The 23823-nt window shown below is 47.8% G+C and overlaps 1 protein-coding gene across 2 annotated transcripts in view; it reads left to right on the forward strand.

Moving 5' to 3' along the window:
* Positions 1 to 21142, forward strand: part of LOC144124676 (uncharacterized) — a 41220-nt gene extending 20078 nt beyond the window's left edge. Inside the window, exons 4-10 of one of the 2 annotated variants that reach the window (XM_077657506.1) lie at positions 1132 to 1271; positions 9648 to 9756; positions 11960 to 12132; positions 13810 to 13969; positions 15738 to 15877; positions 17469 to 17589; positions 20749 to 21142. In XM_077657506.1, the coding sequence (XP_077513632.1) occupies positions 1132 to 1271; positions 9648 to 9756; positions 11960 to 12132; positions 13810 to 13969; positions 15738 to 15877; positions 17469 to 17589; positions 20749 to 21109 (1204 nt within the window). In that variant the 3' untranslated portion in view covers positions 21110 to 21142. Of the gene's footprint in view, positions 1 to 1131; positions 1272 to 9647; positions 9757 to 11959; positions 12133 to 13809; positions 13970 to 15712; positions 15878 to 17468; positions 17590 to 20748 lie in introns of both variants that reach the window. The other variant, XM_077657507.1, reaches the window with a different exon arrangement.
* The last annotated feature ends 2681 nt before the right edge of the window (positions 21143 to 23823 follow it).

Here is a 23823-nt window from a genome sequence, read left to right on the forward strand (position 1 = left end):
TAAATATGTTGGTTTCACATTGCATGAAAATGGCAGATTAATTGCCATTTTGAGACTTCGACGTCTTTTGATCCGCTCATTCATGAGCAGGTTTTGAGCTTTTTTAAAGATGCTGTTTTTTCCAGGGACAGCTGATGGGATTTGCGGCGTAGCAGCGGGGTTCCCACACAACGCAGAACAGTGAAAGAATGCGAGAGGTTTGGGCAGTGCGATAACAAGTGATAGGTACGCTGCGAGAAAGAAAATCACATGCGTGACACAACAGGGAGGAAGGGAAGCACTGCAGCAAAAGCGGACAGAGAAAATATCGGCTATGAAAGGAAAGGTCTTCTAGGTTGACACCTTAGGGGCGCCCGGAGGAAAGTAAGGGAGGAGGGAGTGAAAGAGAGAGTGAAATAATGAAACAAAGAGGCGCCGTAATCATGCGCTTCGTATTAATTTCGACCATCGGAGTTTCTCTACCGTCTACGCACAGTCACGGGCGTTGCTGCTTGTCGTTTTCACCGAAACGCAGCGGATGCGGGGAAAGACTAGAATTACCTACACGATGGTTACGACTATGTAACACGATATTCAGCCATAGCTCATGTAGGGGCTAAGTAGTGCACCTTTGCACTGGCAGGCGGCTGTTTCAAACAGTGCCACCCGTAGACTTAGCGACCCAGAGACCAGCGCCTAAAGCTCTCGCTGTAAAAACTGGTAGAAATTAATGCAGCCGGGGCCCCTTAGCCCAGGATCCCTCCAGCCGCTCGCTGCAGCATTGCACGCTCGATTAGTTGATCGTTGGGGTGTGTGGCGCGAAGAGAGGCTTTCCTCGATGAGGAGGGGATTGGAGGAGCGCGCAGCGCAGGGTATGCAGGCACTCCCAAAGGCAGCGGTAGAGGACGGTTGGGGTGGTTGGGATGGCGGGAAACGTTCATGCGAGTGGCATGTTTGAAAAGAAAATTTGCTGAGTCATGTTTTGCTCATTTAAAATTTTTCAGACTCTCAACATAATTCAAGGCTTACTCACTCGCTCCATGAACAGTACTTAATTTGAGATGTTTGTCAATATACCTGCTTTCCAAATATAACTGAGCACGCTCCTTACTCACCTACGCATGAGGACGCCATTTTCCCCACGTCTTGCAGGAAGTACGCTGCCACGTCCCAGTGCAAAGCGGATGCCGCGCAGTGCCTTCCATCTTTACCTGCACTGCAAGACATGGAGATGCTGTACAGCAGTATCCGCCAGGAAGCATGCGGAGATGTCGCCTTCACTCTGCTGAGATGTGAGTCGGCCGCAGGCGTTCATTTGAGAAAAGTCAGTTCAAAACCCTGTGTCAGCAGGGTTCAACTTTTCGGACGCTCTGTGAAGGGAGTTAGCCCGAAAAAGTCGCTTGAAACAGGACGAAATGGTCAACAGTGTTCGCATACACCAGTGAAAAAGATGAGGAATCAAAACGGTTCACTCGTTGATAGCCCGCATCATATAGGAAATTCCTCTCACTGCCGTTCTTCCGCAGATCTATTTGCCGTCTTTTAACATGCTAACTGTCCACTGATGCAGTACACGCTGGCCGTGAATGTTCTGGGGAGCAGTCATTGGCAAACACCGCTCGACAACCATCGAAGCACAGTGGAACGAGTGTTCAGCCTCTGATCACTCGGCAATTAAAGGCTCAGCCACGCTTCCAGCGCTGACCCGCGTGGATGAAGCATGGACGTGGAGATGGGGCAGTCAGTTTCAATCAGCGAGTTACAAGTGCTATTTTCGAGTTTCATAACACCAGCACAGCAGTGATTTGCATAGGTGTATTGTACTGAATATGAGCAGAGTATGCGTGTCTCTCTGACAGCACAGCACATGGAGGTTCTGCTACGCATTTTAAAATATTATTCTAAAATAATATAATACGTATCAATATTGTAACAGTTGTACACTGAAAAGTAACTGCAGCGGCTGAACGAGGGCCCCAGAGAAACGGACCTACACTTCAGCGTCGTCTACTTCTAGAGGCTGCGATCTCTTCTTCTACTTCCAATCCTCGTGTCACTGCCCCCTCTTCAGGAGCATCGCCCCGATGCGGTGTTACCGTCAGACCGAATAGCGGGGAGAAAAAGTGTTCAAGAGGTAGACCACGAGTCTGACATCAGCCGGAAAGTCACTCGGGGGGTCGCTTGTAGTACGGCTTCATTCGCACCACATGCACAACGTCGCTGCGCTTGCCGTTGTGCGATGAACGAGCTGGCGAGGCTGGTGCAACTTCGTACGTTACGTCGCTGAGGCGGCGGACAACAAGCTAAGGGCCGAAGTAGCGGCGCAGTAACTTTTCGGACAGCCCGCGACGACGAACGGGCGTCCAAACCCACACATAGTCGCCTGGGTGGTAGGTAACGTAGCGGCGTCCAAGGTTGTAGCGGTCAGCATAGATCTGCTGCTGACGGTGAATTCGGTGTCTGGCCAGTTGCCGTGCTTCTTCCGCGCGCTGAACATAGGAGGCGACGTCGACAACAAGTTCACTCTCACTGTCAGGGGTGTCCACGGGTAGCATAGCATCGAGGGGGGTGGTAACCTGTCGACCGAAGACTAATTCGAACGGAGTGGACTGCGTCGTATCTTGCTGCGCGGTATTATACGCGAATGTCTTGTGCTCGATATCAATATACATGGAAAGCATGTCGGTCAAGGTCCTGTTGAGGCGTTCTACCAAGCCATTTGTCTGCGGGTGGTAGGCTGTTGTACGTCTATGGCTGGTGTGCGTGAGCTTGAGTACAGCCTGAGTGAAGCGGGCCGTAAATGCAGCTCCATGGTCAGTAATGATAGCTTCAGGAGCGCCATGACGCAGGACGATGTTGTGGACGAAGAAGTCGGCGACTTCAGCAGCAGTACCGTTTGCAAGTGGCGTGGTCTCAGCGTATCGGGTCAAATAATCTGTCGCGACCGCAATCCACCGGTTTCCTCTGGTCGACTTCGGAAAAGGGCCGAAGAGGTCTATGCCAATTTGCTGAAAAGGGGTCTTTGGTGGTGCTATGGGCTGTAGAAAGCCGGCTGGCTTCAGAGGAGGAGATTTGCGCTGTTGGCAGTCCCGGCATGTTGTTACGTATCTACGCACGGATGGGAGTAAATTGGGCCAGTAATACTTAAGCCGAATCTTTGCCAGTGTGCGACTAACCGCCAAGTGGCCGGCGGATGGTTCATCATGACAAGCGCTTAAGATTTCGGAGCTTAACTGGGATGGCACAACAAGCAGAAACGTCTCTTTGTTGCTGTCAAAGTTGCGCTTGTAGAGGACTCCACGCCGCAGAATGAAGGTCCGTAGTCCACGGCGAAACACACGAGGTACATGTGAATTCAAACCCTCCAGATACTTAACGAGTGGCGCCTACTCAGAATCTGCTCGTTGAAGCTGCGCCATACGGGAGATGCTAATGGCACAAAGAACAGGGCAATCTTCGGGGATGTCTTGCGTAGCCGGTTCCACGGGCGCTCGTGATAAACAGTCCGCGTCCTGGTGCTGCCGACCCGATTTATAGACGACCGTAACGTCGTACTCCTGTAAACGGAGGCTCCATCTGGCCAACCGGCCAGAAGGGTCTTGAATGCTGGCCAGCCAGCATAGCGAGTGATGATCGCTGACAACACGAAACGGTCGGCCGTAGATGTAAGGTCGAAACTTACTCAGAGCCCAGATGACGGCAAGGCACTCTTTTTCGGTCGTCGAATAGTTCCGTTCCGATCGAGAAAGTGTGCGGCTCGCGTAGGCGATTACTCGCTCTGCGCCGTCCTGCCACTGTACGAGGATCGCTCCGAGGCCGACATTGCTGGCGTCAGTGTGGACATCAGTCTCTGCATTCTCGTCAAAATGAGCTAGTACTGGTGGACTTTGAAGGCGGCAGCGGAGTTCCTCGAAGGCTGCGTCTTGGGCACTTCCCCATACGAAGGGTGTGTCATCTCGAGTCAAGGCAGTCAATGGCTCAGCTAGGCGAGAAAAATCTTTAACAAAGCGGCGGTAATACGAGCAGAGGCCCAAAAAAACGTCGGAGGGCCTTCTTGTCGGTTGGGCGTGGGAAACTGGAGACGGCGGAAGTCTTGTCGGGATCTGGAAGAACACCTTGAGCGCTGACAACATGTCCTAAGAAACGGAGCTCCTCGAAGGCGAAATGGCATTTCTCTGGCTTGCTCGTTAGTTGTGCAGACTGAAGAGCTTGAAGGACAATGCGCAATCGCTGCAAGTGTTGTTCGAAGCTAGACGAAAAGATGACCACGTCGTCCAGGTACACAAGGCACGTCTGCCACTTCAAACGAGCTAAAACAGTGTCCATCATGCGTTGAAATGTGGCCGGAGCGGAGCAAAGTCCAAACGGGAGCACCTTAAATTCGTACAGACCGTCGGGTGTCACGAAAGCCGTTTTCTCGCGGTCTCGCTCGTCCACCTCGATCTGCCAATATCCGCTTTTCAGATTTAAGGAAGAGAAGAACCTGGCATCCCGGAGTCGGTCAAGGGCATCATCGATCCTCGGGAGTGGGTATACGTCCTTTTTGGTAACATTATTCAGTTTCCTGTAATCAACACAGAATCGCAACGTGTTGTCTTTCTTTTTCACCAGGACCACCGGCGACGCCCACGGACTTGTTGACGGCTGTATAACGTCGTCTGCAAGCATTTCATCGACTTGCGTCTTAAGAGCTTCGCGCTCTTTAGGCGAAACGCGGTATGGACGCTGACAAACTGGTGGCGTGGCCGAATCGGTGACAATGCGATGCTTGGCTACCGGCGTACGTCCGACCTTGAAGCTCGCCGCGAAGCAATCTTTAAAATCAAGTAGCAGCGACGACAGAAGGTTCTTCTGATGAGGTGACAACTCCGGGTTGATTTTAACCTTCTGAAGGGCGTTACTTGGTGCGGCACCGTCGTGAAGATTCACCTGTACGGGGCACAGATTCGGCAACCTATCCACGTCGTCGAGGAAGGCGATGGCCGTTCCCTTGGCGAGGTGCTGAATTTCGTTCGTGAAATTCGTCAGAAAAACTGTCGCACAGCCGTCATTCAGTTCAACAAGACCGCGCGCGATAGCCACACCCTTCTCGAGCAACAGCGAAGGGTGACTGTCCGCAATACCTTCGTAGTCGTGAAGCGAGTCGTTCCTCACTAACACCAGCACACTGGACCGTGGTGGCAGCATTACGTCGTCTTCGACTATACGCCGAGCGTTGACTCCTGGGCCTTCTGTGTTACTCTGCGCCACGGCTTGCTTCGTCGAAAATGTGACTCGCGCCTCGTGTAGATCGATCACAGCACCGTTTGCCTGTAGAAAGTCGAGGCCCAGGATCAAATCTCTCGAACACTCGCTCAACACGACGAATTCACCCACGTAGACGAAACCGCGGATGCCGACTCGGGCTGTGCACCTTCCGGCCGGGCTAATGAGGTGACCTTCAGCCGTGCGAATGCTAGGGCCCATCCATGGTGTCAAAACTTTTCTCAATTCCTGGGCGAGGGTGTGGCTCATCACGGAATAGTCAGCCCCAGTATCAACTAAAGCGATGGTGTCAGTTCCGTCAATCGTCACACGCAAATCAGAAGTAGCGCTTCGGATGCTGTCGCTACCCTGCCCCGGTGAGGAATCAGCGTATCGGTATATCGGCGGCGGAGGATATTCAGTTTTCCCGACAGCAGCGGCCTTGCCTCCGGAGACCGCTGGAATTAGTTTTCGCGGCGTGGACTGGGAGAACGCCGCTCAGGGTAGCCGGCGTCTCGGCGAGGGCTTGGGGAACGGTAACGCAGCGGAGATGACGACCTAGGATCGTAGCGACCGTATGTCCCAGGCCTCTGACGGGCCGACAGATGAGCTTCAATTTCGAATGGTCGTTCGCCATTCCGGGGGCAAGGGTCGTCGGGCGCGAAACCACGCAGACCCACTCGGCGGTACAGGTAGGCCCTGTAAAGATGTCCCGCCCCACCACAGCGGTAGCAAAGGGGCCGCCGGTCCGGTGCACGCCACACATCACACTTCCGTGGCCGCTGATAAGCTGGTCGAGCAGGCACACGGGAAAGACCAGACTGCTGCGCTGCGTGAGTCACGGTATTCACGTCGTAGCCTGGCGTTGGGGCCCGGCAGAGGACAGATGCATAGGTTGGTCTGACCTCAGTCTGTCTTGGGATCTCAGGCAGTTGTTGCTGCTGTGCTGCTAGGCGCACCTCGTCCCGGACGACTTCAGACAGCGATGTAACAGATGGCGCGCTGGGAGGCAGCTGGAGGGCTTGTAATTCCTCCCTGACGATCGACCTGATTAGGTCCCGTAAAACGGCCGCATCACTCCCTAGCGGCATCGAAGAAACAGCGGGCCCAAGCGTGCTTACATCCCGATTGTATTGCCGGGCTCGTTGCAGGAGCGTCGTCTCCATGGTAGTCGCTTCCGTGAGGAATTCGGCAACAGTACGCGGTGGACTGCGCACAAGACCGGCGAAAAGTTCCTGCTTGACCCCGCGCATGAGGTGGCGAAGCTTCGTCTCCTCCGCCATGGATGGGTCAGCACGCTTGAAGAGGCGCGTCATGTCCTCTACATACATGCGGACGTTTTCGTTAGTCCCCTGGTTACGGGAGCGAAGCGCAGCTTCAGCTTTCTCCCGGCGGTCTGCGTTGGAGAATGTAGCGATGAGATTTTGGCGAAATGTCTCCCAGGTGGACAGGTTGCTCTCGTGGTTCTCGTACCATGTCCTAGCGGAGTCCTCGAGCGCAAAATACACATTAGGGAGCTTACGGTCGTCGCTCCAACCGTTGTAGCGGGCGACACGCTCGAAGGTGTCCAGCCAGTCTTCCGCATCTTCGTACACGTCGCCGTGAAAAGATGGCGGTGTGCGCGGCGTGTGGTAGAGGATGGGCGCCGGGAACCTACTGTCTGTGGCCATTTCCGGTGGGACCGTCGGTCGAGGCTGCGTCTTCGTCGTCGGGTTGTCAAGAGGCCCGAACTCAGGTGTCTCACCGCGGAGGCGGCGGCTTGGGCGCTGATGGACCGGTGTGAGTGCCGTCTTTACCTCGTAGACGTACCCAGGTCGGGAAGCGCGCCCAGCACCTCCACCAGATGTGTAACAGTTGTTACACTGAAAAGGAACTGCAGCGGCTGAACGAGGGCACCAGAGAAACGGACCTACACTTCAGCGTCGTCTACTTCTAGAGGCTGCGATCTCTTTCTTCTTCAACTTCCAATCCTCGTGTCAATATTAGCGATAACATCAACATAAATGCCGATGTCACGCTTGAAAAATCCGAATTCAATAGCGAATCGAGCCGAAGCACGTTGGGAGCAAGACAAGGGTTAGACGTGTTTTTTACTAGTGCTTTCGCATAATTCTAACGAATTCGTTGCACGAAGGCACGCCAGAGACATCAAGGTTCTTTTTTGACGAAGTTTCTGCGCTCTGACTTCCCACAGATCTGCTCCCAGGGAAGTAATTAGGAGCCATGGCGCTTTTGTGCGCGATGAAATAAGCGCTAGTGTCGCATGCCCGCACAACAGACCGAGAAATTTCCACTGAGTCAAACGCCTGCACAGTTTGAACGCCGCAGCATTCTCAGCATAAAAATAAGCGTTCTCAGCATAGAAATAAGGTTGTGAAGTTATACTGCAAAATTTAGCATATTGACAGATAGTCAACACAGCTTTCGGCGCGGACTATCTACAGATACTGCGATAGCGTCTCTCATAGATTACGTTATGCTGGCTATTGATAAAGAAATCTTTTCAAAAGCAGTATAGATAAATTTTAGTAAAGCATTTCATTCCAATGATCACTCCATCTTGTTTCACAAACTAGAATCACATGGTATCTGGATCTCCCCTAATGCTCTTGAAGAGCTTTCTTTGTGACCGATAGCACCTAGTCTCTATTAATGACCACGCATCTAACATACCTTTAATTAACAAGGGTGGTCCACGAGGTACTATTCTAGACCCTGTATTGTTTTTACTCTACAATAATGATTTACCGCCCAGTTGAATGCATTGCAATAGTATATATACGCAGGTGACTCTATCATTATATCATCGCACCAGGACATTAATCAGCTCATACATAACCTACAATATGACCTTAATTCTCTTGAGCGCTGGTGGCACATAAACCGCCTCTCCGTAAACGTCGCAAAGACTTGTTTTCAGATTTTCCATCCCCCTCAGAAGCCATTACCCATTAGACCACTATTATACCACAATTCTGCTACTATTTCATCGCAGGGTCGAGTTTCTTCTCTGGATGTTATCATTGACCCTCAATTAAAATTCCATTATCATGTAACTGAAACGTGAAAGAAAATTTAGTGTGGCTTACGCGCACTAATTAAAGCCGGAAGCTATTTCCCAATCCAAACTTTGTTATCCCTTTATTACGCATTCATCCACAGCCACTTGAACTACGGTATCTCATCTTCGGTTAATACCTATCATATTCATCACTGGCCTTTTATAAAATTGCAAAAGCAAGCAATGCGCATCACAACCTATACCCCTCGAATCTCACCCTCACGCATTTTGTTCATAGATTTAAATGTTCTACCTATATCGGCCCTTTATTTTTACAACATTGGTATCCTATTCTTTAAGATTGTTCATCATCAGTTGCCGCTAAGCATATTTTTCCCGGCAAGATAATAAGCAACATCATCACACGTTTTGCGCTGCGCAATAACTTTTTTACTACCTAAGGTCCCAACTAACTACTGGAAACATTGTCTTCATTTTTCATTCATAATATTTTGGAATTCTTCGAACTTAGACATCCAACAAACTAATACGTTTTTTTTTGTTCAAGGTCACATTAAAGCTTTTCCTTCTTAATGTGTGATTTTTTCTTCTTTTTGGTTATTGAGCCTATGTATCGCAGCATCCGTGAGTGTTTTATTGTACATTCTCCTGCATTATATTGTTTGTATTTAAATATTTCGGTAACTCATATTACACTATGTATCGATCTATTTATTTCCTGCGTCGCTAATTAAAGTGTTGGGTTTTTCCCATTTTGCTGCTTACTGAAATTTATTGTCATGGGAGGCCCCACCCGCTTTCTTGCACCGTGAGACTTCTCGCTGTATACGCTTGTAAGTTTTTTGAATTCCTTAATAAACTTTCAACTTCAACTTCAACTTCTGTGGAAACTTGTACTCTGCGATCATATGGAGGCTGGAAAATGTGTACGCCCGAGGCGGGCAAAATGCCGAACTTTGTTATCAAAGTAGCAAAGACAGGGAACTTATCAAGTACATTCTGATGTGGGTGGCTCTTATCGCGCTTAGTCTACAACAAAAGATTTTGCTTCACGATTTCTGAGCTTAATCAGCCTCGTTGAGTACGCGCCACAAAACATCTTTGTTTACTTTCTATAAGGGTACGGTGTCGCAAAAAACTCATTGCGGTAATTATGTCACATATATCTATTTATCCCAGCATATCACATCAAGTTAACCACGTATGTTTTATTACATGTCCATAGTAAGTTGCCGCTAAACACGCCTCTTGTCCTCCAAACGAGGAGGGTAACATTGCATTATTAACCTGTTTATCTTTCTGTCTGGCTGATCCTATACAGCTTTGAGCAATGCCCCCAAGTGTAAGCCGTGATGTTCTAGACTCCTTCATATTTGTGCATGGTTCCTGAATTCTTCAAAAGCACTCGGGCCGACAGGGGAGTGTACTCCGCTGCCTTTCATCGTGAGTTGTGTGCAAAGAAGGCAGCTACAGTTCGACAACTCCACTGAAGACACAAAGGCAAGGTGCAAGTGAGTAGTCAGCAGCGCACTTTCTGGCACCGTTGCAATGCGACTGAACATATGTGGAGGCCGCTGCGGTGGCTCAGTGGTTATGGCGCTCGGCTGCTCACCCAAAAGGTGCGGGTTCGATCCCGGCTGCGGCTGTGGAATTTAGATGGAGGCGAAATTCTAGAGGCCCGTGTACTGTGCAATGTCACTGGACGTTAAAGAACCCCAGTTGGTAGAAATTTCTGGAGCCCTTCACTACGGCGTCCCTCATAGCCCGAGTTGCTTTGGGACGTTAAACCCCCCCAAACCATAAACCAAACCTGTACATACGTGGACAAGCTCATCTTCACCTATCGTCCCTAAAGTTGACCTGAAGTTATTTGCGGTTGTCTCTAAACACTTGGGCATTAAATTTATGTATTGTCAACAGCAATGATGGCTACATCAGCTGCAGACAGGGCTTAATTCAGCAGGCATGTACTAGGTTATTGGAGCGAAACCTATTTAGCGCTATGAAGCGGGAATAATTGCCTCAAACCGGTATCAAAATTGGAGCAATATTACATAGCACAACGACGAGTGTCAAATAGCTGAATAGTTCCTACAGGCAGGTCTGGCAGAGAGCCTCCGTTTGAGACAACAGTCGTTAACATCAACCCCTCAGCCCAAGTTTCAACGGCTTGAAGTTTTGCGCTGATATAACGCATTTCGCTGCTGACGGGAAGGCTCTTTACGGGTCCCTATCGCTGCAACCCAGCATCCGCAACTCATGGAGGTAATTAATACAGCTTGGCTGCTTACAAGAAGTGAATGAAGGAAGAGCTCTTACCAAATATCAGCGGGAAAGAGTGGATTTCGGGCTTACACAGTGCACAACACACTTCCGAGTACTGAGGCAACACTTGAAAGAGTTTAAGCAATTTTAAAGCAAATTTTGCGGATACTCGTGGAGTTCTTGCGTAATGTCAATACAATGGTTTTGTGGCCTCATCTGGACCGAGTAGGCCAGCAGCGCACCTTTACTGTAGCTTTATCTTTCCTCTCATTCGCCCTGGGCGAAATTACGTTTTTTAGTGCTGAAGATATAGTAAAAAGAGTTTGAGGGTCATTACTAGAGACTTACCATAAGCTTGTAGTACAATAAGGTACTTGAAAACCGTCTTCATAAAGGAAGCTTGTTTAGCCAATTTGGAAAGTACATAAGGATGTCAAGCAACACCCGAATGAAAAACCTGCCGACAATTTTAACTCATGGTAGCCCCTCTGGGCAACATTTGTGTTTCCAAAGGACTTAATAAGCCAGGCGCTGCTCAGCAGTGTTTCCACGGGCTCTGTCCGGAGTCCAACGTAAATTTACAAAACTAGTATGCATGAGGGCGGGGTTCAATTCCTAGTACCTTCTTGGATTCTTACCAAGATGTTTGCCTGATCTGAGATATACATAAAAAACAACGGTATTTGACACCAACTCGTTAAGTTCAAAAACCTGTTAGTGCTCCTTGGCCAAGCTATATTAAAATCTTAATTGCCACCGCTATCAAAACGAGGTTCACATAGTCACCTTTGCGTTCGTGGTATGGTTCTGTCTCGAAAACCCATTTTGAAACTTCGCATGTAGCCCAGAAAAGAGCGGCCGCATCATTTTCGACACTAAATATGAATCTACATGCAAGCGCATCCAGTTTATAAGTGCGCGGTCAGTATGCAACCCTCATGTTAAAGGTTATGGCTTTGCGGATTGCTAAGAAAGGTTTTCATGAAATTAGTAGCTTATAAGAAAGGGAACGGTGAGATCAAGATTATCGAAGAAACTTCTTTGCAGTCCGTAAATTTAATCAAGCAATCCTTAAATTATCTCAAGAATTGCAAAACGAACGCCAGTGCCCTTATTCGCTAGACTTCCTGGAAGAAAGCGTAATTGCCAAGTAAGCAGAGCGAAGCTCAATTGACCTGCTCTACGTACGAGATGTCTTTCAAACTAAGTCTGTAGCAGGCAAGAATTTCTTTGCTTGAGAACGTATGCATTCACCTCAACCTATTCGTTTGTGTTTTTGCGTGTTGCGAAGCCCCTTTTCACCTGTTTCCGCCTACTACGAGCTTAAATTCGTTGTGTAACTCACGGAACTTTTCTCCAGATTTATGTTACCACAAGAAAAGATATTCGATAAATATTCCTTTGGTTTAAAATCTGAAAGACTGAGTTAAAATGTATCTGTACTCGCAGCGAGCTGGCAGCAGGTCTGCTCGGCTGCCTAAATGCTCCAGACGTGATGTGCGCCAAGAACCGGAAGAGGGCTACGTACGCAAGGAAGACTTTAGGCACTTTGATGAAGATCGGGGGCTGCGATGCCGGCGATGGAAGCTCATCCACGCAGCACGGAGGCCGGCCACGCGACGGTGAGTGCGCCAGTGCGAACAAAAGTGTGAAGGACGATTGCGAATGATCGGCCCCTTGGAGGGAATAATGGATGAATTTATTTGCCACTAGTAACTCGCCACCTCATGGCCTGTTTTCCTTGTGACGGAACCGTTGCTGCTGGCAAGTAATCCCGCCGGGTAAAGCAGGCACTGATGGGATGTCGCAGTGGTCTCAGTAAGCCGCTATGCACGGAAGGAGAGTGTGGGATTAGGAATAAAAGAAGCAGGGTGAATAACATCCCAACAAGACCACAAGAAGAGCGTGAAAGCGGTCTATAGTACAGGCACTGCAAAATAGGCTGAGAGCAAAACAGGGTGGGGGCAAAGGGCCAACTAGAATTTACGTGACGAACCAGGTTGCGTTGGTTAAAAAAAGGACGTGAACGATGTTTAGACATCAAGACAAATAGAAGTGATAACCTGCATCTAGGATGCCTAGTTCCTATACCTGTCAACCCGGTGGCTTAGCTTTCAAGAAGGTGTACCAGTTCACTCAATGCCAGGTGTGCTGGCTGATGATGAAAATAGTGGAAAAGCAATGTGGAGTATGAAATGGGTTTCGTGAAGAGGGAGCTAAACATCGGTTGTATATATATGAGTCCAATGCAGTTTGCCGAAAGTATATAGTTTTGCCTCATGCGTTGGTGTGTTCTTTCATAAATAGACTGTTGACGTGATCGCAGACACTCGTGATAATGTCAGGTGGTCAGCTGCGGTTCAAAACGTTTCGTGAAGACGCTTGCTTCTTGTGCAGACCGTTCCCCACAGAAGAAGAAAGCTCGATTGTACCTGATACGAAAATAAAATTGGCAGCACCATTGCGCTGGGGTCCCCTGGCTGAAAGCGGGCGATGAAAGACATGACGGAAGCTGGGATGGGAGGGCAAGATAATGTAACCTTCAGTCTTCCGTTTCCAATAAAATTCCGCCGGCGGTGACGAATTAATGTCGTCGAATTTCTTCTCAGCACAGAAAGCCAGAGCATATATAGCTCGAGGAACGAGTGTTCTAAAAATAATACTGCGCAAAGGAACGACGATTAGATAGGATAAACACGAATCACAGCATGACAGCCATCCTGTGTTTTGTGTTTCTCCTATCTTGTCCTCATTCCGTTGCGTTGTGTTGATATGTTTCGTTGAAAGTATGAACCAACTAGCCCACACCAGATTTCTCTTAGAACGTATTTCTCCTATATTGGGCTCTTTTTTTTCTATCAACGACCTAAGCACGATTCTGCTGTAGCCCTGGTCAATCTGGTCGCTGTCACCACCTGCCTGTCACAGCGCCCGTCCCGTGTTTTAGTTTTTCTATCTTGTCCTCGTTCCGTTGCCCTGTGTTAATATGCTTCGTTGAAACTATGAACTAAGTTGCCCATATCAGAATTCTCTCAGAGAGTATTCTCGCCGGCCGAATCTATCAGGAGTGCGCGCATACATAGGGAACATCAAGCAGTTTAAGGAAAGGCGCGCTCACTAGTTTCTAGCGGCTAGACATTACAGTGACGTGAACAAGGGGGCTAAGAAAGTGGAGAAGAGGGCAAGAATTAGAAAAGAAAGTCACAACGACCAGATAAGCTCCCGCTCAATTTAGAGGTGCCCGCAACAAGCGTAAACGTTCAGAATTTTTTTCGGTTGTGCTTTTTTCTTCTCGGCAGGCATTGGTGGCAGTCAGGATAGCACCGGTGCCGAGAAGTGTTGGTACAAGCAGCTGAAACGATGCAATGAGAAGCAAATCAAAGAAATGCGGAAGAAGAGGACCAAACTGCTTGTCAGGAACATGCTGCCAAATGACAGCTTCAGTGCCGGAATATGCAGGTATACATGCTGAGATGATCACGTGACCCTGCGCTCACGCTCCGGATGGAACCGCGTCGCCAACCCAATTCTATCGCGTGCGTTAGCAAGATGGCCTACGTGTGGAAAAGGTCTGCTTATACCATTACCTGTATCTATATCATTTGTCAACAGCTCAAAGTCATGGAATCTGTTTCTGCGTTATGCTGCGTGACTCATTATGCATCACCTACGCCCCAAATCTCTGGAAGGTGAGAGCAGCTCTAGCTCTCACATGTCCATAGTTAGGACTTCTCCGCTTGTTAAGAGCCACCGCATACGGCTTACAAGCAAGCACTTCGGGTCTTTTCTCCTGAAGAAGGCTGTACCTGTCGAATGCTAAAGATTGTCTATGAAGACTGCACATCGTCCTATCTAGGCTGCTGCATCAACAGCTAATCTGTCTAAAATTTAGGCTAACATGCACGTCAATATTCGTTTTCACCCGCACTCCGGACACTCTGGTGTCGTCACCATTCAGAAGGTCAGGAATGAGCTTGAATCAATTGATAGGCGAGCTTAGAAAATGTCACATTTAAAAAGAAACATTTCGTCCAGCACAATTTGAAAAAAAGAACTTGTTCAGCGTCAACAGGTATTTCAATCGATAATGTTTTCTGGGAATAAAAATGCGCAAAACTTCTTCGTTCAGCAGTGTGAAGAAATGAGGGAAGGTTCCTTATTTTCGTAGGTAAGGAGTACCCCGGATCAACGAAGGTCGTATGACAATTACACTCATCGCCTCAGTAGGTCCTTAGTAAGCCCAGGACTTCCCGGCCAGAGCATGAAAGCGGAAGCTTTTGGTTACAGAACAGTAATGAATCTTTAAAGCAACCGAAATTAAAACCGTATATATCTCATTTTTCAATTGGACATGACTTTTCGATCCAGTTCACGTCAGCAACAAAGCACATCCACTACCTGTGGAACGATGCCTTTATGAAGCTGCAGAACGTTGCGACCGCATTTTGGGAGTACGAGTGCCGCTCGGAACAAATTACTGTTTCGCAGGACGCAAATCCCATTGCCTGCGGACACTGATATAAACTGTATCGTACTTTAACCTTAGCAAAAAATTCTTTTGGGTGCTCACTGTAGCCATATTGATGTTTGTTCGGCAGTAAAGAAGACATCGCCTCTAAGAAATATCGACCGTAAGAAAGAATGTTTCCCTTGCCACTGTATTCTAACACGTGACGTCATTAGTGAAAACGATCTAGATCAGGGTCAGAGACAGAGCGTGGTGAGGCATAGCCTCAGGAGTCCGAGCAAACAAAACACCATCAGGTCATTGCAGTTCGCTTTTGAAAACTGACGGTGGTGGCGGTACTTGTACTTTAAATTTTTGGGTGAATTTAAGTTCATAAAAAATCTGTTTGCAGTGAAAGCAGAGTGTTGGTCATTACAGCGCGGACACTTCAACACAGGAACACGTAAATTTGTCCTAGGCGTCCTTTTAAGATGTTTATATTGAGCAACAGCCAAAAGTTCAGTAACGGGACCTGCGGTCTGTAATGTTGCTGGCTACCAACGCCCAGCCCTGATTCTTGAATAACAGAGCGTAACGAGCCGTTCACGTGCGGCTGAAGTGTATCGCTGCTGGTCGGGGTGTTGTATATGAAGTCAGGAGCTTTCAGTCATGGCACTTGTCGTGACATTTCCTATGTAATTCCAGGAGCAGAAACCTCACGCGTACGCGTCTGGTCGCATTTCTTCACACCTTAGTTTCTTCCCCCTGCCGTGTGCTCAGGAAGACCCGGAAAGTGTGCCACCAGCACAGCACGGTGGAGTCGTGTGCGGCGCATGAGCAGGACGCAATCCGGCGACTGGAGGAAGCCATGAACGAGGCGCAAGCTCTGCTCTGCAAGGACGAAAGGGCGCTGCTAAAGAGTGAGCCCACGCGTTTTCTTTGGGAATACATGTATTCGGGCTATCTCGGAGCGAGCAGGTCAGCCACCAACTTCAGAATAGCTGGATTCCTTGCTCCCAAAAGCAACCGTAGCCTTAGAAAAATGAAGCAGCAAGTCTCAGGACAGAAGAGAAATAGCAGGGAAATATTACGGTTATTGTGGTTCTTTGTATAGAGAGGAAAGGAATTGAGGATGTATTTTAAATCTAAGGCAATTTACCCGAGAGGAAAGCACAACGTGACACTGGCGGGAGTCGCACCCACGTCCTTCTCATTTCGCTTGCTGAGCGCTGTTAACAAAACTACCGCAGTGGCTGTCCTTCATCGTATGTGAGGGTATTGTGAGGTTATATGTGTAACCTAAACTGCAGGGTAGTCAGCGGCGCCATACACAAGGATGACATCCTTTGATTAGTGTCTAGGGCGGAATTCGAGATGAAGTAAGTCAACATATCGCAGCCACCATCGTTTAGTATGCAATAGTTTCGGTCGGTGGTTCGACTTTCTTGAATGTAAACGGATTGCTAACCATGACGGTTCCATGCGCACACAGCCTTTTGCCGGCAAGGTTAATTCTGGCACTTCCTGAAGCGTACCGTCTGAAGCAAAAGTTTATAGGACATGAGTCAGCGCGAAAACGTATTTCGGGGCAGTTGCGCAAACTAATCGCTGCAAAGTGCCTGCTAGGATAAGGGGACGTGCAGTCGCCACCCGCTGGCACCAAAACTTGGCGACAGGAATGCGACGGAGCACCAAATAAACTGCTCGCTGAGCAGAGCCCAGACATGAACATTTGCTAGCGATTGTCTTTCTTTTGTGTTTAATTATCTTTCAAGTTGTATAAAAAAAAACACCTGCGAAATCTTCAGGCCGTATGCGCAAAGCTAGCACTAGCCCATTGTGTACATTCGTTATTTTAGTAACACACTACACAGGAAGCTCGAGCGTTCCCAAAAACGTAAACACTATTGCTTTTCCTCTGGGCTGTGTTATATGACCAACCTTTGCGAGCGCTTGAAATTATATCGGGACTCAACAGATACCGTCCTAAGCCGCGGGTAGGTAACGAGTAGTGGCAAATGAGCCCCGTTTTGAATCACCGTGCGGTAGTTATATTTGCCTTTGACTAATTTCTGCACTTAAAGCGTCAGGCTGTCGCAGAAAAAGTGCAAAAATTGACACTTCTCTCCAAGGAATGACCCTCCTATGCCTCTGGCACAAGCAGTAGCGATGAAATATATACAGTTCTACGGGCTTACACCTAAGTCAGCAAGTGAAGCGCCTGTAGCATTCCTGGCAGTTTTGAACCTCCGAACGGCGAGGGCGAAACTTGCTTTCACCTTTGAGACTCAGAAGACTGCTGATGCACATCGAGCGAAATTGGAATCCTGGTGGACTGCATATTTTTGAAAAAGGCTGCACACTGTCTGAACAATAGCTGGGACATCCGTGTGATGGGTGCTAACAAAGCGGCGCTTTGTGTGGAATGTACTCACTGATTTTTCGGTTCCCGAGAATTCACTGAAGGCCATGTTTAATGCTTTTGTTCAATTATATATCCATCTCGTGCAGACCTACTGCTCAGCTACAAGTGGTGGGATATCAAACACTTCACAAAGTGCTCAAGTGACATTCAAGTGAACTCTATCACGGATTTCCTGTTTAACAGACCAAGGATTCACAGTGACTGCAGGTGAGAGCGTCTGTATTTTAATGCTGCAGTGTGTTTACTGAGGCGAAAGTTGCAAAAGAAATATCCCGGCAGCAAATTTTCAGAACGCACTCACTAAATGCAAGGGATGGGGGACTAGGGAAGCCAGCCGTAAATCAATTTTTTTCCCTGCTCCTTTTAAAACTAACTTTTTCTGCGGTTATTGCGTAACATGGGACGAAGAGTTCAGGCATTTGAAATAAAGTAAACCGGCCGGTTAAGCAGCATAAAGCGCATACAACCACAATGAATAAAAATTTAAATTGCAGTGTAAACAGTGCATTAGCTCGGTCGCTATATTACGGAGCTCCACGCAGCGATTAAACGAGCATTTCGCGTCGTAAAACAAAATATGCAGGCTTCTTGCTCTTGTGATCGTCGTTGCCCCTGATACTGCCTCAAATAAACAGTTTGACCCACTTCCACTAGGATAACCAACAAAGACAGAAAACAACGCGAAAATGGAAATCCTCGGCCATATTGTGCGCTCCGGCGTGTTAAACGGTTTGGAGTCCAGCTAAAAGAAGGTTTGAGAGGGCAATACAAAGGTAGAAGCGCCTCCAATTGAAAGTGGGGTGTGTAGCAGTGCAAGTAGTTTTGTGGTCCTTTAGGTGTTAATGAAGTAAAGAAAGATGAAGTAAAGAAAGCCTTAGAAGCAATGAAAAGGGGAAAAGCAGCTGGGGAGGATCAGGTAACAGCAGATCTGTTGAAGGATGGAGGGGACATCGTGCTAGAAAAACTAGCCACCCTGTATACGCAATGCCTTATGACCTCGACTGTACTAGAAGCTTGGAAGAATGCAAACATTATCTTAATTCATAAGAAGGGAGACGCCAACGACTTGAAAAACATTACAGGCCGATCAGCTTACTATCCGTTGCCTACAAAGTATTTACTAAGGTAATCGCTAATAGAGTGAGGGCCACGTTAGACTTTAATCAACCAAATGATCAGGCAGGCTTTCGTAAAGGATATTCCACAATAGATCATATTCACACTATCAATCAGGTGATAGAGGAATGCGCAGAATATAACCAACCTCTATATATAGCTTTCATTGATTACGAGAAAGCATTCGACTCAGTGGAAACCTCAGCAGTCATACAGGCATTGCGTAATCGGGGGGTAGAAGAGCCTTAAGTCAAAATACTGGAAGATATATATAGCAACTGCACAGCTACTATATTCCTCCATAAAGTCAGCAATAAAATTCCAATAAGGAAGGGCGTCAGGCAAGGAGACACGATCTCGCCAATGCTGTTCACCGCATGTTTACAGGAGGTATTTCGAGGCCTGAATTGGGAACAGTTGGGAATAAGAATAAATGGAGAATACCTAAATAATCTACGATTTCTGGTGAGATTTCCTTGCTGAGTCACTCAGGAGGTGAACAGCAAATCATGATCAATGAGTTAGACAGGCAGAGCAGACCGATGGGTCTAAAAATTAACATGCAGAAAACCAAGGTAATGTTCAACAGCCTAGCAAGTCAACAACAGTTCACAATCGGCAGCGAGAGCCTAGAAATTGTGACGGAATACGTCTACTTAGGGCAGGTAGTGACAGCTGATCCGGATCATGAGAGGGAGATAACTAGAAGAATAAGAATGGGGTGGAGCGCATATGGCAAATTCTCGCAGATCATGAGTTGCAGTTTACCAATTTCCATCAATAGGAAAGTGTACAACAGCATAATTTTACCGGTACTCACCTACGGGGCAGAAACGTGGAGGCTAACGAAAAGAGTTCAGCTTAAGTTAAGGACAACGCAGCGAGCCATGGAAGGAAAAATGATAGGTGTAACGTTAAGAGATCGGAAGCGGGCAGAGTGGGTGAGGGAACAAACACGGGTTAATGACATCCTAGTCGAAATCAAGAGAAAGAAATGGGCTTGGGCAGGGCATGTAATGCGAAGGCAAGATAACCGCTGGTCCTTAAGGGTAACGGAGTGGATTCCAAGAGAAAGTAAGCGCAGCAGGGGGCGGCAGAAGGTTAGGTGGGCGGATGAGATTGAGAAGTTTGCAGGCAAAGGGTGGATGCAACTGGCAAAGGATAAGGTTAATTGGCGAGACATGGGAGAGGCCTTTGCCCTGCAGTGGGTGTAGTAAGGCTGCTGCTGATGATTATGAAGAGGTGTTAACGACTTGGTGGCTGGTGGCTTGCATTTAAAGCCACATATATTAACGACAACGATGTAATAGCGGTGAACGAGTGATGCTGATAGGCGACGTTTTAAGCCTCAGCGTAATAATAATAGTAATGATTGGTTTTTGGGGAAAGGAAATGGAGCAATGGCGCGCCGTAAGGGAAGGGATAAAGGAAGGAATGAAATAAGAAAGGAAGTGAGAGGTTCCGTAGAGGAGGGCTCCGAAATAATTTCGACCACCTGAGGATATTTAACGTGCACGGAGATCGCATACCACAAGGGCGCCTTAGCGTTTTGCCTCCATAAAAAACGCAGCCGCCGCGGCAGGGTTCGAACCCGGGAACTCCGGATTAGCAGCCGAGCGCCCTACGCATGGCATTTTTTTCAACGCGGAGCTGCATGGTGTAAATAACGAAAATTACAGGACTATCAGACATAAGTTGCGACAATTCTGAGAGAAAGTTCGGTTTGCCCTCGGTCATTACTTTTATGCTTTTAATCGAAGGGACGCTCGACACACGAGATAGAATTTTTCAGGATTGTAAAGGTGGGTGGTGCTTCTAGAGGACAGTTGGCTTTCCGAGTGCACCTTTGAATCCGATTTTGCTGTAGCCTTTCTATTTCGCTGCTAAGTAAGCTTCTAATGAGTGGAGGCCTTGTGGAAGGTATGGTAGGTGGGTTGGTGGTGGGTGCGGTGAGGATTTGGCTGGAAGCTGGTGGGTTTTGCTTCTGGAGGGCGTAGGTTTCACTCTCCGAAGCTACAGATAGGCAGACGCCGGCCTTTTCCCAATGTGACACTAGCAATTCTGAGGCAGTAAAATAGGCAAACCTATCATGGTAGGTGTACCATCAGTGATTATCACCAATAAGCTAACCTCAATTCCCTGCTCCACCCCCACAAAAAAGGAAGTTATACGATCATTTATTGGTTGATTTCATCAATTCAGAGCTACTGAGTGAATACAATATCTGTATTATGGTCGCTTCCCCTTCAGGCTCCTGAAGTCCCGACTGTTTCGCTGCCTGAATGAGAGCTACGCAGCAGCCGATGAGGCTGATCCAAAGCCCGATGTGGACGGTGCCCGCCAGGTGCTGGCGATCTTCTTGGACAGGATGACGTGCGTCGACGCCAGAGACTTGCCGCACGTTCACGACGCAACGACAGCGCCTGACGACGCAGGCGAAGCTGACTATCCGGCTGACGAAGCCGAAGGCAACGCGACGGACGCCAATGGCTCCGCAATGCCCGTACTGTCACATGGTGCAGAAAGCGGCACCACTGCTCCCGCAGTCCGGAAGCCGGCTCTCGCGGGCTTGGTTTTATTGATGGTGATGTCGACACGGTATAAGCCGTGACACTGAACTAAATAAAACATTTCAGGCTACCCATCTCTAGTGTCCTTTTTGTTCAGATCTGTGGGGGAATGGAAATCTTAGCAGAGAAGTAGAATCGATACGGACTAGTGTCTAAGGTCAGACAGGACGGCATTTTGGGTTCATATTTCAGAAGTGAAGTTCTTAACCAAACAGGTAAGCATCAGAGTATGAGAGCTTCGTAGTTCCTGTTATTTATTTTAAAAAAAACAGCTATATGAAATGGTGACACTACCTTCAGTACCCCCAATCTCTAACCGGCAAACATTGAGAGCATATAACAACAATTTGAGGCGTATTGTTTTAAGCGGTAAATGAAATCTGCGGCAGATGTGTGGTTAAAGGTAAGATACGAACGATTGCGGCGATGTACGTCGCACAGAAGCGGATGCGCATTTTATCTACAAAAAGAAGAATCGCCACAGCTGTATCGCTAGGATCGCTTTGCCGGAGCCTAAAGGGCGGGATACATGGAACGTTTTTACGGCGGCAATTCCGCGTTTTTCCACCGACGGCGTGCACTCGACGCCCGACGTCAAAGAAAACGCTCGCCGCTGTCGATCTAGACAAGCCAGATTTTTGACGCGCGGCGTCTGCCGGCCGCCGGAAGCGGCCAGCAGGAGCAGCCAATCGGCGCTCAGACTGCCTCCACCGGTTCCGCCTTCTCGCCCGCGCGGTCTCTTGTGTTCACGGTGTGTTTGGGTTGAGCTCCTAGCGCGAGGGATACATCTGCTCAACCGGAATCGGAATCGCCATGTCCTCTAAAGCACTTCGTCTCGAATACAACGAGAACTTGATCAGCGCAGTTCAAAACAATCCCATATTGTGGGACTCTTCGAGGACAGACTATAAGGATCAGAGAAAAAATTTCTGGCGTGGGCCGAAGTCTTCAGCGAAATAGGATGATACACAGAAGTTATGTTTACATTGCTATGAATGTTCATTTTTAAACGCTCGTAATGCTCGCAAGAAACGAATTTCGTGCTGGCAGCGGCCAGGAACCTAGCTTACCGCCGAGCGCAGAGCATGCAGGGCGGTGGCTCCGGAAGCACGTTGCAAAAGGGAGCGCTTCGACGGGTCAGCCAGCCAACAGTGACGTGCTTGCGCACAACGCTGTGACACTTATTTGCCTGTGATATTTTTACATACGCAGGTAAGCACGCTTGTTCACAATGCTGAAGCGGGCGTCCGCTAATCTAACGAATGAAATCTAAGGTACCGTACTTGAGAAACAATGATTGCACTCGATCGACGCCACAAATACATACGTGAGATGAAGCCCAAGAATCGTGCAGCAAGGAACGCAAATACAAAATTATTTCATTTCGTCCATGGCGCATTGCGCCTGTCTGAATAATCCTGCTCATAGGTGCGCAGCTAATTCGGCCGCACGTAGTTGTTTACGCGCAAACGTTTAGGCATTCGATTTCGTACACCAGCTTTGCACTAAATGCATTATATTTCAGACTGTAACATAACGAAAACAACGTCAGCTGGCAGTATGTTAACGAGACAGCTAGTGTTGAATGTGGTGCGAGAAATATTCGTGATAGCATTTGCACTTGCGATGGCAATGTGGTGAGGAGCGGGATTTAATCTGTGAAACTTGCGTATAAATTGCTGTTCTCTCATGTAACGTACTGTCACCTTGTACGGGACTCCAAGACTGTAAGAAACCAAAAAAGAATTTATATGATCCAAAGATAGCTACAGAGAGTATTGTCTTGTTTTGCTGTGACCAAAGTACAAAAAAGCATTCTAATGACGCAAGCATAATGGGGATTTCTTCTGTCTACAGTTTTCGACTAATTTGCATAAACTGCTTTTTCAGCACACAGAACGTTTTGAAACATTAGCCTATCGAACACCGAATGAAACACAGATTTTAGACGTAATCCACCATGGCACATTGAAACTGCTAGGAATAATTATGACCACGCAATGGTTCCTTATCGGCTACCCATAAAAACATGTTACATGAAAATAATGTTGGTGGAGTGGATAAGTCTACCGACGAGCTTTTCGATCATTTTCTGCATTCACACGAGGAGCTTGAGCTGCATTTCATTTTCATGAAATGTTTGTATCACTTACTTTGTACTTCTTTCCTTTCAGTGTGATGTCGCCTTTTTATATCTGTAACAAATTCTCGCGTGTTGTATGTTTACATGGGTAAACGGCTGGTCAAGCCAGTGAGGCTTTTTCTTCAGCCCTTTTCATCCTTTTAGGTGAATAAATGTGGCGTTCTTAAACTCTACTTGCAGGCTGCAATGTCCAGGCGCGGTGAAAGGTGAAAGAGTCTGAGCGGCACAATCAGGAAAAAACACCACGCCTGGAAGGATGGCGCTCCGAGTGGCTCGAGAGCTGACGCTGTGAATGAAGCAGGTGCGATGCACATATTTTCACCTGCTCATGTTTTAGAAGGACCGGTGGATATCGGCAGGTATGTCTTCATTGCTTGGTGCTCATTTTCAAAATCATTTATGCTCTCATTTGGGCCCATAGAAGAGTGTTACATAAGGGGCTGGGGGATTCACATGACAACAAGCAAGTGGTTTAAAAGGAGTTTTAAAAATACAAAGTTAAAGAAGTTGCAAAAATAAGGCAGAATGTATTCACCAGCTTCAGGTTTTACACTGCAGTGAATTCAGTCCTTCGTTTTATTTATTTATTTATTTATTTATTCATACTGCCGG

The sequence above is a fragment of the Amblyomma americanum genome, chromosome 3 (genome assembly GCF_052857255.1).
Source record: "Amblyomma americanum isolate KBUSLIRL-KWMA chromosome 3, ASM5285725v1, whole genome shotgun sequence".
NCBI classification, from domain to species: Eukaryota; Metazoa; Arthropoda; class Arachnida; order Ixodida; family Ixodidae; genus Amblyomma; species Amblyomma americanum.